General features: G+C 38.6%; 2 protein-coding genes across 2 annotated transcripts in view; one reads left to right on the top strand and one right to left on the bottom strand.

The window, feature by feature from the left end:
• USP37 (ubiquitin specific peptidase 37) overlaps positions 1-3,473 on the top strand; it is a 43,141-nt gene extending 39,668 nt beyond the window's left edge. Inside the window, 2 exon segments of the mRNA XM_032217340.1 lie at positions 419-557; positions 1,384-3,473. Of these exon segments, the coding sequence (XP_032073231.1) occupies positions 419-557; positions 1,384-1,459 (215 nt within the window). The 3' untranslated portion in view covers positions 1,460-3,473.
• The window catches only part of VIL1 (villin 1), a 33,100-nt gene continuing 19,756 nt past the window's right edge, over positions 2,621-15,964 (bottom strand). Inside the window, exons 13-20 of the mRNA XM_032217290.1 lie at positions 15,389-15,547; positions 14,572-14,751; positions 13,990-14,135; positions 12,309-12,453; positions 9,761-9,949; positions 9,052-9,120; positions 7,413-7,550; positions 2,621-6,449 (exon numbers count right to left, since the gene is read on the bottom strand). Of these exons, the coding sequence (XP_032073181.1) occupies positions 6,336-6,449; positions 7,413-7,550; positions 9,052-9,120; positions 9,761-9,949; positions 12,309-12,453; positions 13,990-14,135; positions 14,572-14,751; positions 15,389-15,547 (1,140 nt within the window). The 3' untranslated portion in view covers positions 2,621-6,335. The remainder of the gene's footprint in view (positions 6,450-7,412; positions 7,551-9,051; positions 9,121-9,760; positions 9,950-12,308; positions 12,454-13,989; positions 14,136-14,571; positions 14,752-15,388; positions 15,548-15,964) is intronic.

The raw sequence follows: 15,964 nt of genomic DNA, 5'->3' as shown, positions 1-15,964 counted from the left end.
AAAATAATAAAAGCAAATTTGTCTGCAGAAGATGTTATTTATTAGATACTTCGGCCTGTATATTTCTGCGTGAAATACATCAGAAGCCCAAATGGTACAAGAGGCCTGCCTTCTCTGCTGTAACACCTGCCCTATGGAAAATTCTCCCTGTAGCCATTAGGTTGGCTGGTTTTTTGTAAGACCCTCAGGACTTGGAACCCCAAGTATGTGAATGCCCCACCCTTTGCTGTACTAGTGACTGTCAATTGTGATATCTTCCTCAGCTATTGTGTGTTTAAATTTTTTATATTTGTAACAGGAATTTATTAAAAAAATACTTTGAAACAGTTTGCCTCTCAAACTCACTTATTGAAATGGACAGCACATGAATTGAATGAATAACAAAATAATTATTTTTGTCTGTTTCATTCTTTTTAAGGTCACTATATTAGTGATGTATATGACATTCGCAAGCAGGCATGGTTCACATACAATGACCTGGCAGTATCAAGAACTCAAGAGGCCTCTGTCCAGAGTGATAGAGACCGAAGTGGCTATATCTTCTTCTATATGCACAAGTAAATATTATTTATATTATTTACTGCTTGCATGTTCTATTTCATTTCCATCCTTGTGAAAAGATGAAAAATACTCTTCTCTTCTCCCCCCACCCCAACCCAGCTCCCTCATTTCCTAGCTCTTGCATGGTTTTTCAGTATGAAAATTGTAGGGATTTTACAACTGTCGCAGGGAGAATATTGTGTTAACATAGCCTTCTACCATATATTTGTGTAAAGAACTGAATAGACAAGGTAAAAGAAGATATTTCTGAAACCTACATTGTAGAATTGTTTTATTTAGATTTCCAGCTCGTGCATCTTGTGGAAAAATACCAGAATGAAGACCACTTAACAAGAAATAGTTCTTAAAACAAGAGATGGGTTCTATGTGAACTTTTTAGGGACTGGAGAGGTACCAGGCTCGATAAGAGTCTCCAACTGGAATTAGTCCAGCGTTGGCAGAAGTTATAAAAGTGGAAGGTAGCTCCAGTAATTTGGAGCCATTACACAAAATGGGATATTGCAGTCATGGCTTTTGGCATTGATTCTTTAAGAATTCATACCAAGCCTGATCAGCTAGATCTTGAGTCAGGAGATAAAAAGTTTGGGTGTGTAACAGAGAAAGAGATAAACAAAGGGTTTAAAAGTTTTTAATTCAGAAAACAAACCTGCATTCAAATGTCCTTATGAACATCTCTGTGTAAGAAGCTGGATTATACTGTACTGTGTAGAATCTCTATTACTTCTTTTAAAACATTCCTTTTAAGTGCCATCTTGGGTACATCATATGCCTTGGCTGCTCTATGTAGATTTTCTTTGGTTTCTAATGTGTTCTGTTCTCTAGGGATATATTGGATGAATTGCTTGAAACAGAAAAGAGCCTGCAACTGCCTGGCACGGAAGTGGGGAAGCCAGTCTGAAGAATGACCCTTTACCTGAGCACAAAGAGTTAAGAACTTTTGCCTAATGCACAGGAGACAAACCTGAGGAACTCGGGGCATAGTTGAGAGACAAGCTGCTTCAGATATGAAAGGGCCATTCCATCCCTTTCTTTGAACTTCAGCAGTCAATCTTCTGTTATCCAGATGTTTTTTTTTAATGGTTTTGGTTTTGTTCTCTGTTGAGCTATTCAAATAATTTTACCTGCAGCGGAGACGATCAAGCTAGAGAATTTAAAAACTTCTTCCAAAACTTATAAAAGCATAGTATGAGAGAAGACCAAAAGATCACCTATTATTAACAAATGGAGAAGATCTTACACATAGGTTGACTTTCTTTCTATGGAAGAAAAGGTGAGAAAAAAGCATAAGCTATACTACAATTATACTATGCCCTGGAAAGTGCAGGTGGCTGATTGGTTAAATGGAAGGATTCGTCTTCAAATGGACTTCAACACCTATGATTTGTAACACTCCAGAATCCTTCATTTTCATCATTTCAAATAATATATACATTTATGTATATTTTAACTTTTTAAAGTTTTTATTCTTTTTGAAGGCATTAGTTTCCAAATACTGTCATTTGCAGAACAGTTCCCTCTCCCCTTGAGTGTGCATGGGTTTGTGTATATATATATATTTCTTGTGTTTCATGGAACAGCTGTGCTGGTTGGGTGGTGATCGCAATCCCTTTCTGAGCTGATACTAATCAGTAAGTGAAACAGAAATAGTTTCAACTCTGCACTGGCTTCCAGAGCTGTATTGTGCTTGAAAGTGGGCAAGGAATATGGCGAAAGGAACATGGAAATATAACAGTTTCTTCTTGTGCGATTGGAAAAAAAACAAAACTCTTAAATGATCAGCATTTGCAAAAAAATTTCAGAGCATCAATAGAGGAGTTGACACTTAAAAGTGTTTGAATAACTTGCTTATATTGGCAAAAATTATATAGGTGCTCGACCCTCATTTTAGTGCTAGAAGTTAATAACTGTTATACCATTTCCACTTTCATAGCAATGAAATTGCTAATAATTGAGATGTTTCTTGATTTGCTTCATAGTAAAAATATTTTCTTTGAAAGAGATAGCAGCTACATGGAAAAAATGTATTTACCCTACTTGTTGGGGATTTTTATGTCTTTACTATTAGAACCTTCTGAAACTACATTTGAGAGTAGACACGAGTGACATAGACAATAGAATTATTTGTTGGCTGAAAGGTTTTTAAGATTATTGATAATTGCAGGCAGTATTGGAGAACTCTAAATACATAAATAGAAGATACCAACAGAGTAAATACTATCTGATTAGAAGACAAAGTTCTCAAAAACTACACTGCACCAAAGCATAATAGGCTAACTTCTGTCTAATTTTGTACTGTTCACAAAGGTAGTTCGGTGTGTTTTTAACAAAGAATAAAGGGATTTTCTTTGTAAAGAAGAGTATCTCAGAATGTGATAGTCTTGATTCTAGAGTAAGGCTAGCTGTCTGTTAATGAAAAAAAAACCTTCAGATGTTTGACAGAATCTGGATTTCTATTTGCTTGAGCAGTTATCAATACAATTCAGGAAAAAGCAGGATTTGTATTGCACTGATAGCTGAACTTCCATTCAAGTGAATGTTACTGAATAATTGGTTCCTTCTCTGCCTCCCATCCAACTCCAGATACATCTTAGATTTCCTTATGAGTGGAATAGGAGGGGGAGCATTTTTCTCCAGTGCTTGTTGTGGTCTCTTGAGAAGGGGCTCTGGAGAGTAGAGGCCTTTAAATATAAGGGGAGGTGGCAAACTCAAGTTCGGGGGAAAAAAAGAAATTCAAATAAAATTACATCTCCCATTCTCCCTTCTGGCAGGAGGTGGTGTTAGCTTTCATTTCCTGCTCTGAATGGAAGGGTCTTATACAACCCATTGTAATTATGCAGTTATGTTTTTGGTTCCATACTTAACAGTGAAGCCAAATTAACTAATATATATTCAGTTTCGAACTTGGTGTCTTCTATAATACAATGCAGAATTGCCCCTAGTGTGTAAAGACTGATTTGCTTCATCTAAACTTGAAAAGTATGTAGCCTGAGATAAATTTATGTACCTTTGGTAGAAAACAATTTCTCATTCAGTAAGAAGTGGTGACTGTTAATCCTGCCTGGATTGCATTTTACAAAGATCAAATTCTGTGGCAATGCAATGAATTTGTGCTGCAGTTCATCTATTTTTCTTATATGATTTAACATTTAATTCTGAAACTCCTGACCATACTGGATTATATTTAAACCCTCATTAAATGGTTTATCATATTTCCTTTTGAGAAATTATACCAAGGACCCTAGAAAATCTCTGGGGAACCTGAACTGCAACTGCTGGTATTTTTAAAAAAATTCTTGTTTAAAAAAGGAATTGGATTTAGTTATACTATATTTCTGGAACAGCATGATATGGCACACCTCTAGATATCTTAATTCTAGGATTACTGATTTTAGATTTTGAAGTGAGGCCTAGCTTTAACCATAAATTCATCCAGTAGTGGATGAACTTCAGCATATTTTAAATTCCTCTCTTCCTTCTTCTTATATCTGTCAAACCTTTTTCTGCACTTATTTTTTATACGAGAAATAGCCATAACATGTTTGCACTAAGTAACTAAATTCTTCTGAAAAGTAAAATGAAACGTGTATATATGTGAATTTAAAAGGTAGCTCTGGTAGTTTACTTTAAAAAAAAAACTTTAGAATCACCAAGCATTTATGCCTCTACCGTTCTAAGGAAATGCAAGTCTGCAATTATAGAATATTAAGCAGCATTGCTGCTATTTGGATGAAGCCTAATATTCATATCTGTGACAAGGTACAAAGGTTTCAGGGACATTTCTCTATTCTGAACTGCCTTTTCACTTCCCGAGGACCTGACAGCATTCAAGAATGGCGCTGTATATTATGGGTCTCTGTTGCTAGATGTGCTAAGAGAAAGCTGCTCGCATTGCAACTAAGTAAAAGGCAGAGTAATTGTTTTAAAATTGCATAAATTAATATTTCACCATGAAGTGAATTATTCTGGGAATAAGATTGCCATGTGTTTCTGAAAAAGAATAGTTGGGTGCTTTTTAAAACCCGAAATAGAAAATTCATAGCCCATGAATGGAAATCAAAGAAAATCCATAACACTTTGCTGTTGACCTGCAGCAGTAACCTACTCCTTTGCTTTTACTTTAAGAAGTTACTTTGTAAAATCTTGGTGGAAGGGAATAAATAAAAATGACAAGGGTACCCTAGCAGCTGCATTGAGAAGATTGCTTTGATAATTATATGTTGGGAATCGCTTTGTATCCCTTGACATAATGTGGAGCAGCAGTTTTCTGTGTTTTAGCAGACCTGTTCTTCTATTCCTCACAATTCTGCTTTTATTCTTTCTTTTTAAATAATGTGTAGATCAATTTCTGAGAAATTAAACGCTCTTTATGAATGCCGAATCTGATTTTTCTTTCCAGAGCAATGCAGTGCCTTGCTACTTTTCTATTGTCCTTGCTGCTATTTGATTACTGTTTTTCTTCCACAAAATTGGCACTACAAAAATCATGGTATTTTTTCACGTTGATTTTGCTTAGATATTCCACATTTTTATTAATTTAAAATTTGTTCTTGTTTGTTTTAAAAGTGCATAACCATGTTGGAGAAGATATCACTGTATATTTAAAAAGATGCTAAACTTTATTATGGAAAAGAAATGTCCATTAGCAGTGAATTGACGTAATAATGTGATAACTTGCTGTTTACAAACAAGGATAACTCCTCATTTTGCAGGAATAAGTTTTATTTGTACTGGGATACATTTCATAAGAGAACAGTGGTTCCATCTGGAATGCCTTCTGCTTTATGGGTCACCTCAAAGCCTATTTTGGAGGCATATTCATTGGCAATTGAAAACTCTTAACTATAATCATGTAGACAGCTAGGATCATAGATAAAAACAGATTAAGGCAAGCTTGGAGAGACAATAATCCTAGAGCTCTTATATTTACTTCTATTGGCAAAGCTGTGTTTTTAAGCAGTATAAATTAGCTGCTTTTAAGTCATTTCTGGCCAGGTTGCAAGATTGCAATGTCCTTGCTTGAAAGATTTTTGTCCAAAATGTTTTTTTTTAATTCTAAGCAGGAAAATCTTTCAAGGGCAGTTGATCAGAAAAGTAGCACTGGTTCACCCAGGGAGTTTCCCCAGATTAGACAAAATAATTGAGAGTCACTGGAGTGTGAGAAAGAGACACAGTGGAGAGACCGAGTGAGCAAGAGAGCATGGGCAAAAGGGAGATGAACAAGAGCAATCATGGGTGGGTGGAGGGTTGGCACACCTGTCCTATGGTGCAAATAGAGGTTCCCTATAAAAAGAGGGGAGTTGGAAAATTGTCACCCAAAAAGTCAGGTTCTGCTAGATAGCAAAATGTATGGGTCTCATTCAAAAACCAGCCCAACCTCCTTTTAAGAAAAATGGTGGGGGTTGTTGTTGTTTTTTGCCTTCCACTAGCAGGAAATCCACCAATTACTTTCCTGCATCTGTTCCACAATAGTGTTGTTAGGGCAGCCCCATTTGCCAGCTTTGTCACTAAGTCAGATTGGAACTCTTGGGTATTGGGAAAGAGTAAACAATTTCAACATAGTTTTGGGCAGCTTCATAACTGGAGGAAAGTATGTTAAAGCAGCTGTTCTGGATCTGCACTAAAATCATCTACATTTTTTTTAAAAAAAGAAACCCTTTTGTCTTTGCAAAACTGCTAGTGGTAGAAAATTCTGAATGCTTCTGTTACCGAGCTGTTACCAAAAATGACATTAAGGTCTGCAAATGGCTGGAAAATAATGGCAGGTAAATTTCCATTTAGAAAAGTCCTTTTGCCTTCTTGAGAGATGTTTGTTTCCACAGAGGCAGTGCAGCAAAATCCTGTTGGGACATTCCAAAGATCTGAAAAAAATCTTCCTCTGACAAGTATTGCTGTGGAATGAAAGAAAAGCACGTATGTGATAAATGACAGCTAGACTTATAAACAGCGAGAAAAGTAAATGAAGTAGATTATTAAATATAGGGATGTCCGTCCGTCCCCCAAGTCACAATGGAAGCAACATTTCTATTCTGGTATGGTTTTGCATAATTCTTTGTAAGCTGGACTTACCAAATTTGTTTTTCCAGGCATTATTAAAATCACTGCAAAGATAAAATGTTTACACGTACACCAAACTAGAGTGAGAATATTTTCAGTTGGCTTGTATTCTTTTTTGTTTCATTTATGTTTTAGTCATATTTATTTTTTACTATTTTGAACCGCCTATCTCAAAGAGGGACTCTGCACGATGTACAATAAAATGTCAACATTTATTTAAAAAGTACAGGTTATCCTTGACTTACAATAGTTCATTTAGTGACCATTCAAAGATGATGACATTGAAAAAAGTGACTTATGAGTATTTTTCACACTTATGACCATTGCAGCATCCCCGTGGTCATGTTATCAAAATTTGAATGCTTGGCAGCTGATTCATATTTATGACTGTTGCAGTGTCCCAGGGTCATGTGATTACCCTTTGCGACCTCCTGACAAGCAAAGTCAATGGGGAAGCAAGATTCACTTAACAACTGTGACACGAAAGGTCGTAAAATGGAACCAAATTCTCTTAATTGTCTCACTTAGCAAAAGAGGTTTTGGGCTCAATTGTCATAAATCGAAGACTTCCTGTCTATGAAAACTAAAATGTTCGAATTAAAATGTTAAAGCTAAACATTTTAGAAGGAGATTAGAATAGTGCTTTATCTTCATACCAGAGTAAAGAAAGTTCCCAAGACATTTAATAAACTTTGTAGTGAGCAGCTGTTTTTTATCCTGGATTTTCAGCAAATATCAACTCTTGAAATACCCTCACTGTCCCCATGGAAATTCTGACTATAGCCCTCTGATCTCACCTCCTTCCGGCTGGGATCTATGTCCTTGGGAAGGTCTTCTCCAGCTACATTCACCAATTTCTCCAAGGGGTATGTAGAGAATGACAACTTGCCAAAAGTTGTCTTGGCAGTAAAAACTTCTTTTCCTTCCAAGATTTCCTGAAATAGAAAAAGGGGAAGCCCTCAAAGCTATTCCCATGTCCATTTTGTCCTTGTTTAAATTCGATAAAAAGGAGTTACAGGCTGGGCTTTTTCTAAATTGATTCTCTTTGAAATTGTAGATAGGAGGAGTTGTGTATTTGAAAAGGGACCCTGCGGTGCAAATGACCAGTGAATATGCTGTGGTTGAGGAACTTTGTGAGAGTCATTTAGAGTGTCATTTTAAAAACAAATGGTGTTTGACGCAACCTAAAAAGGCAGTTTTGTGCTAAAGAATGGCAGCATCATGGAGTCACTCACTATGTGTAAATAGTGAGATCAAGAAGATGAAATACATGAATTAAAAGGCCCTGCTGCATTACAAGTGAATGAAAAAAAATCATTGCTGTGACCTTTCAAAGTTTTTGGGTAGATTATCAATGCCTAGGGCCTAGGCCATGGAATCCTTAACAAATTATAATTATTCTGTGCCTGAATCTTGTTTTCAATTTCCTTTACAAGTTTCCTTATTTAGTAACTGCCTTTTTAGTGACTGCAATTATGATGGTGATGAAAAAGTAACTATGACCAGTTCCCATGCTTATGATGACCACCTCAGGTCTGTAAAGTGAAGCAAAGTGGAAGTAAGATTATAAGCACAGTTGCAGTTTCACTTAGTGACCACTTCATTTAGCAACCAATATGCCGGTTTGAATTGTCACTAAATGAGGACCATCAATGTTCATGAAAAACTATTTTAGGTTTAAGAATAAATCTGAATGTTTATGGTGTCATCAGTATTGCTTGAATGGTGATGATAATGGGAAATTTGTATGCATTTAATATACAATTGTCAGAATTGTAATTTCTATATTTTCTTCCATTTCACTGACTTCCCTGCTACCTTTGCACTGTTCCTCCAAATTGGCATATGCACACCAGCAAATATATGAATGTAATAACATTTGATGCCCAGGTAGAATAATGTGCTCTTAGGAGCCCCAAAGGTGCTTTTTCTTGTTTCTCCTTGAAAATGTTTTGCTTCTAATCCAAGAAGACTGTCAGAACTGAAGAAGCTTCTTGGATGAAAAATGAAACGTCTTCAAGGAAAAAAAAAAATCCAGTTGAGTTGCCTTTTGAAAAAGCACCTTTGGGACAACCATGACCTGGATGATTTGAGACACTCCCTAGAGAGTTCATTAAAGTTTATGCCTAATGTTAATTTTTAAAATAGTCCAACATTCCTTGTTCATTGTATACCGTGAGTTCCAAATGTGAAGATCTGGTTGTAAACTAAGCTCCAAATGTTTTTGCTTGACTTGGTTCATATTCCTTCACTTTATTCCTTTTTCTCCTCAACTGAAAGATATTGTATTTCAGGAGTAAATAAATGCAGGCTTCACTTCTTTAAGGTACTGAAATAATTTGAAAGAGGATTTCCTATTCCTTTCACAGTGGAAAGCAGTACAGTATCTTGCTATTAACACTCTGCGTTACTGCTTGCCTTATCAGCCATACTTACAGAAGTGAGTTGGTCAAGGCTATCATCATTGGCAAGTTCAGCTTTCAGTTCTTCATAGGTTTTCTTGCCCTGCAGGAAGACAGGCAGAATTTTGTTTTTTAATTTATAGCTGAAAGCTTAGGCAATGAAAATACCTTAAAGACTTTCCCCTAGCTGGCATTCCTTTCATGAAAATGAAGGTTCTTCCATATATAAATCTCCCTCCCTCCCTCCCTCCCTCTCTCTCTCCCCCTGTCTCTCGTGTGTGTGTGTGTGTGTGTGTGTATTCTTCTTGCCCATATGTACTAGTTGTTCCTGACTCTAGGGTGCAGTGCTCATCTCCGTTTCAAAGCTGAAGAGCCAGAGCTGTCCAAAGACGTCTTTGTGATCATGTGGCCGGCATGATTAATGTTGAAGGTGCACCATTACCTTTCCACCAAGGTGGTCCCTATTTTTCTACTTGGATTTTTACATGCTTTCGAACTGCTAGGTTGGCAGAAGCTGGGACAGTAATGAGAGCTCACTCCATTATGCGGCGGTAGGGATTTGAACCGCTGAACTGCCAACCATTCTGATCGTTAAGCTCAGCATCTTAGCCACTGAGCCACCACAAAACACACACACATGATTTCTGCCCTTTTGTCTCCAGACTACCTTAGTAAAGGAATAGGTCACTTTTCGCATACAGTACAGGCTTCCCAAGTGGGAAGAATAACTTTTTGTCACTTACTGTCCATTTGAGAGGATCCCATGCTACAAACCAGCCAGTGAATGTTGGAGGTTCATTGCCTTGTTTCACAATCACAATTGGAGTGTCAGGGTCCCGACTGCCTGGGTGAGTCTTCAGGTATTCTTGGGCAGTGACAGCTGCTGCTTCTTTCTCAGCCTCATTTGCATCTTTACCAATCCAGAAATAAACCTATGGGGGGGAGATGTCTCTGATCATGAAAAACTGTATGTAGCTTGGACCATTTTTCCAGGATTAGAATTTCAATGCTGAAAATGACTCCAGGTATAAGGAATAAGAATACGCAAACATAAAAATTGGATCAGAATTACTGTATTTTTTCTATAAGATGTACCTTTTTCCCTCAAAAAAGAGGCTGAAAATCTGGATGTGTCTTATACGTTGAATACAGCATTTTTTGCCTCCTGAAACCCCGCCCTCTTTGCAAAAATGGCCATGCAGAGCCTTTAGGAGGCTTTCAGAGTATTACTGGGGAGGGCAGAATTGAGCAAAAAAGGTGCATTTTTTGCTCATTTCTGCCTCCCCAGCCCCCAGAGCACTCTATAAGCTTCCTAAGGGATATTCATGCCCTTTTTTAAAAAAAAAAAATGGGCCCGTTTTCAGGAGGTTTGCAGAGTGCAAAAACCTTTTTTTTAATTATTTGCCTCTTCAAAACTTTGGTGCGTCTTATACTCCGGTGCATCTTATACTCCAAAAAATATGGTATATAAAACTAAAGTTCTGTAAAGACAGAACCTTGCAAAAGAGGACTTTTTAAAAATCAGCTAAATCCTTATTAATGTAAACAATCCAAAAGTGCTCTATTAGAACCTGGTAGGGGTAATTCTCAAAACAACTCTCATCCCATGTCCAAATTTCCATCTGCCTCTTCTCTGAGCAAGAATGTACATTATTTGGGGAATTAAGATGGAATCCGGCACCATGAAGTAAAGCACATTTAACAAATTAGGAGCAGAAGTGTATATAACTGGTGGCTTTCTGGTGTTAATTAAAAAGAGTTAAAGTCTTCCAACAAACACATTGGCTGGAAGTATGTTTGTTACAAATTGGAGGACAGCTTACATTGAGAATATGGTAATAAAGGATATTTGTGTCAATGGAGAGTTAATGGGCAAGAGAGTCAAATAATGAAAGTGTTTGGAATAGAAGCAGGAAAGTAGGTAAAACCACTGCCATTACTTCCTCCAAGAGAGTCAGGAATACTAGCCCTAACCTGCCTCTTCCCCTCCTTCAGGTACATAGGGAAAATTTATGCAATGGAAATAGGTATACAATTAGGGGGAAATCAGGATTCTGAAGCAATGAAGTATACCTGGATAAACAGTTCTTCCTGTTAGACATTTACCTTCCCTAAATGCAAACTTACTTTAATAGCTCAAAGTAAGAATGAAAGATTCTTATTTGTGTATACCTTCTGGTGAATGAATAAAACATCATCACACACATTCACAAAAATACACAACACGGCTGGCCAGTGAATCCTAGCTTTGGCAATTATAGATAAGGGATTTATTTTTGTTTGGTTTGGTGGCTTTATCTGGCAGGTAACTGCACAATTTAAAAACTGATTCCTGCAACCAGTTCTGCAAATCAGAAAATATATAAGTATTACTGAAAAAGATATTTGGTACATATATTCCATTGGGGGGGTATTAGAAATGGTCTGCAGATTCACATATTTAAGAGAGAGAGAGTGTGTGTGTGTGTGTGTGTGTGTGTGTGTTTTCCTATTAGATTGGCAGTTGAGTGCTTTTTATTTTTGGATCCAGTTTTCTGTATGTAGGTTGGCATAAAGTTAAGGCAGAGCCTGGCCCCTGCAATGATATTCTGGCTTTTTAATTGGCTTTTACATAGGTTTTGCAGAAGAGTGCACTGATTTCATTTGAAACAGACACATTTTGCCACTTCTATGGCAGGGATAAGCAATCTTTTGTTTCAAGCTCAACTACTCTTGTCAAAGATGATGTGTGTTAGGCCTATTAGAGACTACATGTATTTTACTACGTATTGCCATGGAAAATTATGCCTCTGTGGTCTGTCAACTAGCAACTGAATTTCAATTGTGACAATCTCCGCAGAGTCCCGAAAAGGAGAAGTAAGGATTAGGTGACGTCTGGTGTTCTGTGAGGTACCCACTGCTGCCATACAGTGGAAAAAGCAGAAAGGGAAGCAGAAATTGGTGTTTGGTACCAGAGAATTATTCCAATAAGCATTCTCTTCCTAAGCTACTCAGTTGTGATTTACGGGGATGACAGTTATGAGAGTGAAGTGAGAACTGTGAAAAAAAAGCGGAAGTGATGAAGGGTGAGAGGAAGAGAATATTCTGTTCTGAGAGTTCTTTGAGAATATAGCACAGGCAACTGCAATCAACTGCAGACTATATTAATAATCAGATCAGATGGGATGTGGGTGGGCATGCAAATTGCTCAATAATAGGAGGCACCTTTGATTCAATTATTTCTGGAAGAAAAATAATCTCTGTGGATAAATGTCTTCCTCTATCTATTGCATCTTCCACATTCATACCCACCTGGTCCCAGGCATCCAGCAAGAACACGTCATCTTGTTCTAGATCATCCTGAGTAAAACTGGTGATCTCCGTGGCAAGGAACTTGCCTGTCTTATTGGAACACTCAAAAAGCCGAGGCGTGATCGAAATAGTTTCTTCTTGCAATCTGCGTAAAATAGATAAAGCAATTCGAGGTGCTGCTGGAACAACAACCTGACAAATATGGGGAAATTTTGATACAGTAAAGGATTTAGCCACTCAGCAGCATTGAAATGGGTGCTGCCTAGAGCAGAGAGATGGCAGGGCAGAAAATGATTAAGAGCTCTCTGCTACTGCTGCTCAAACTCTTCCTATTCAACCATAATCACAGCCCCGGTTTTTATGAATGAAACATAACGGTTATCAAGTTGCTCCTTGAATTCAACAAACTGACTACAGCCCATAGGTCACTTCTTCACTGTTGTTCCCCTGCTTCCCTGTTTGAATTCTGACAGAATTCAGTTTTGGTCGCCAGGATATAAAAAAGATGTGGAGACTCTAGAAAGAGTGCAGAGAAGAGCAACAAAGATGATCAGGGGACTGGAGACTAAAACATGAAGAACGGCTGCAGGAACTGGGTATGTCTAGTTTAATGAAAAGAAGGACTAGGGGAGAAATGATAGCAGTGTTCCAATATCTCAGAGGTTGCCACAAAGAAGAGGGAGTCAAGCTATTTTCCAAAGCACCTGAAGGTAGAACAAGAAGCAATGGGTGGAAACCAATCAAGGAGAGAAGCAACTTAGAACTGAGGAGAAATTTCCTGACAATTAGAACAATAAATCAGTGGAACAGTTTGCCTCCAGAAGTTGTGAATGCCCCAACACTGGAAGTTTTTAAGATGTTGAATAACCATTTGTCTGAAATGGCATAGGATTTCCTGTCTAGGCAAGGGGTTGGACTAGAAGACCTCCAAGGTCCCTTCCAACTCTGTTATTCTATTCTAGAATTGCCTGACATCAACAAGACATTAGCTAAAAACCCAACTGGGTCTCCAAAGCCCAAAACATGTCAATTGTTCAGCTGGCTTTAAAGGTGTTGTTTTTTAAACAGACTGTGTAGATGTAATCCCCAGAACTATGAGTGTTCTGCAGTTCTGACTGAAGATGAAACTTATGGCTGTTGTATCCAATTCTGGCTTTATCACTACGAAAGACTATGGCTTGGCTACGGGAGTTCAGAAACAGATGTGGTTAAACAGAAGTTTTAAGGCGGGGATAGGATCAATGGTGGCCTTTTAGGTATAGAACTAAAACTCCCAGCATCCTATGGTTCCCACATGTTGGAAGAGTTGGGAATTGGGAATTGATAGACCAGAGTTTCAGACATCCCTGATGTAGCCTGAGCAAATAGCAGTAGCAATAGCACTTAGATTTACATACCACTCCATTCTATAGTGCATTTACAGCATTCTCTGGGCAGTTTACAACATCAGCACATTGCTTACAACAATCAAGGTTTTCATCTTACCGACCTTGCAAGGATGGAAGGCTGAGTGAATCTTGAGCTGGCCAGGATTGAACTTCTGGCAGTCTGCAGAGTTAGCCTGCAATACTGCATTCTAAACACTGAGCCACCAATGCAAATATTGTTTGCACAGCACTAGGATAGATTGCTCCTCCCCCGCTTTATTGGTCACCTCTTCCAGATGCTTGGAAGATGTTACCTTTTGTTGTTGGCATACTGAGACTTTCCACCTAGTGCAACCCAGAACGCTGCAGGCTCCTGGCCTTCTGCTACCACAACTTTCTCTGTCCTGGAGATCAGGTCGGAAACACTCTTGGCCATCTCTCGCTCGTCCCCACTGCAGCCCTGTGGAAAGAACTAATGTGGTAAATTGTAAAAAATGATCAAGAGATGATCTGAACTGTGCTACTTTTTAAACCATACTTTGCCTCTTTCTCTCCAGCTTGAGATTTAGATGCCAGTTATGGTCCCCATCAGTGGTGGGCTGCCAATTTTTTTACTACTGGTTCGGGCGTGCTCTTGCGCGTGCTCCCCCACTCGCAATGCTTCTGCACTGTCGCTACTATTAGTTCGACCAAACTGGGAGCAACCCACCTCTGGTCCCCATCCTCTTATTAGGAAACTATGGCCCTTAGGAATTACTACCCATCCACTTACTTAGTCCTTGGTTGACACATATCCTTGTTTATTAAATTCTACTTTCTTGCAGGCAATGCTAAAATTAGCGCTTCAGTGCTTATTTCTAATGCATGCGCTTCCCCCATCATGGTACATTACCTACCTTACCATACCAGAGGTAACAGCAACTCTGGGTTTTAAGAATGAAGACATCATTGGAATTGAGGGAGGAGGCCGTGGGAGACACCTCCAAAGCCTTGGTGTTGTATTCATTAATCCCATGAACTTGGAAAAGACGGGTGGGAGGTTCTGGTTCTGTATTATCAGATCGGGAAGTGCCACCCTGTGGAAGAATGGGGAAAAAAATGTTGACAATTGAGTTGAGTACTGTACCTTGTATTTATCAATATCCCAAGTTTCCCATGTTCATCTCATTTTCTTTCAGAACAGAAAATGTATTAAGGAGTAAAAAACCATCCCTTTGACAGAAATATGTTAGTAAATAAATTTGGCTCTGGAAATTGCTGTCTGGAAACATCACTCCCTCCCTCCCTCCCTCCCTCCCTCCCTCCCTCCCTTCCTTCCTCCCTCCCTCCTTCCCTCCCACCATCCTCCCTCCAAATTTAGTTAGAAGAACACAAAGTGCTTAATCCTTTACTTCTTGTCATTTTTCCATACTTAACCTGTCCTTTCACTTATCCCACATGCCAGAAACTGCTACTAACCATAATGGTAGGCAAGTGTAAATAACTTCCCCAACAGAAAGACTGATAATAACATGGTTCAGAAGGAGACAATTGAGGTTAGAAAAATGCTTAGCGGGAAAAGGAAGATATGCCTCTGTCCCAATGCCATTGCTCAGGCAGAGCCTCTGGGGTAACCCATTAGAGATCAACTGCACCACCTCTATGTTAGACCTTATTGGATGGGGGGAATGAAAGCAGGTAAATTATCTTGCAGTCTGCCCCTCCCCTACTTACCGCATACACTACCATGCGTCCTTTGAAAATGGCCATTAGATGAGCAGGTTCCTTGCCCATGGTGACTCGCACCTGCACAGGCTCACCATTATATGTTTGGTCCAGAGTGACAGCTTGGTAGGCAGAGGCAGTAATCTCATCCTTGGTGGCGTGACGGCCCTGGGAAGCGAAGAGAAAACTCACTGAACCCTTCCGGAGAACATTGCAGTTGTTCCTCCACTACAGTTCAAAGGATTTCTACTTAAGGAATCTTGGTAACTTTACCATTCTTGATGGCCTTGTACGTTTTATATCTGTATTTAGTGCAGAGATGCACAACTTTCTTTTGGTAAAAGGTCTCGTGGCTTTTGAGTGATGAGTGCCAGATCACAGGAAAAAAAATAACTTTAAATTAATGTACAGTTACCATTGTTCCCAATGTTGGTTCTCTTTCTTGTTAGAAATTACAGTTTCAACTTTCTAAGATGAATATGTGATGCTAAGAGCTTAGTTCCAGCACAGTTCCAAGGCAGCACATTTCTGATGAACCTCAGGATTCATGTTGACTAGAATTTTCAAATAATTCCTGGACTACAT

The sequence above is a fragment of the Thamnophis elegans genome, chromosome 1, assembly GCF_009769535.1.
Source record: "Thamnophis elegans isolate rThaEle1 chromosome 1, rThaEle1.pri, whole genome shotgun sequence".
NCBI lineage: Eukaryota > Metazoa > Chordata > Lepidosauria > Squamata > Colubridae > Thamnophis > Thamnophis elegans.
This window is presented reverse-complemented; position numbering and strand designations above follow the sequence as displayed.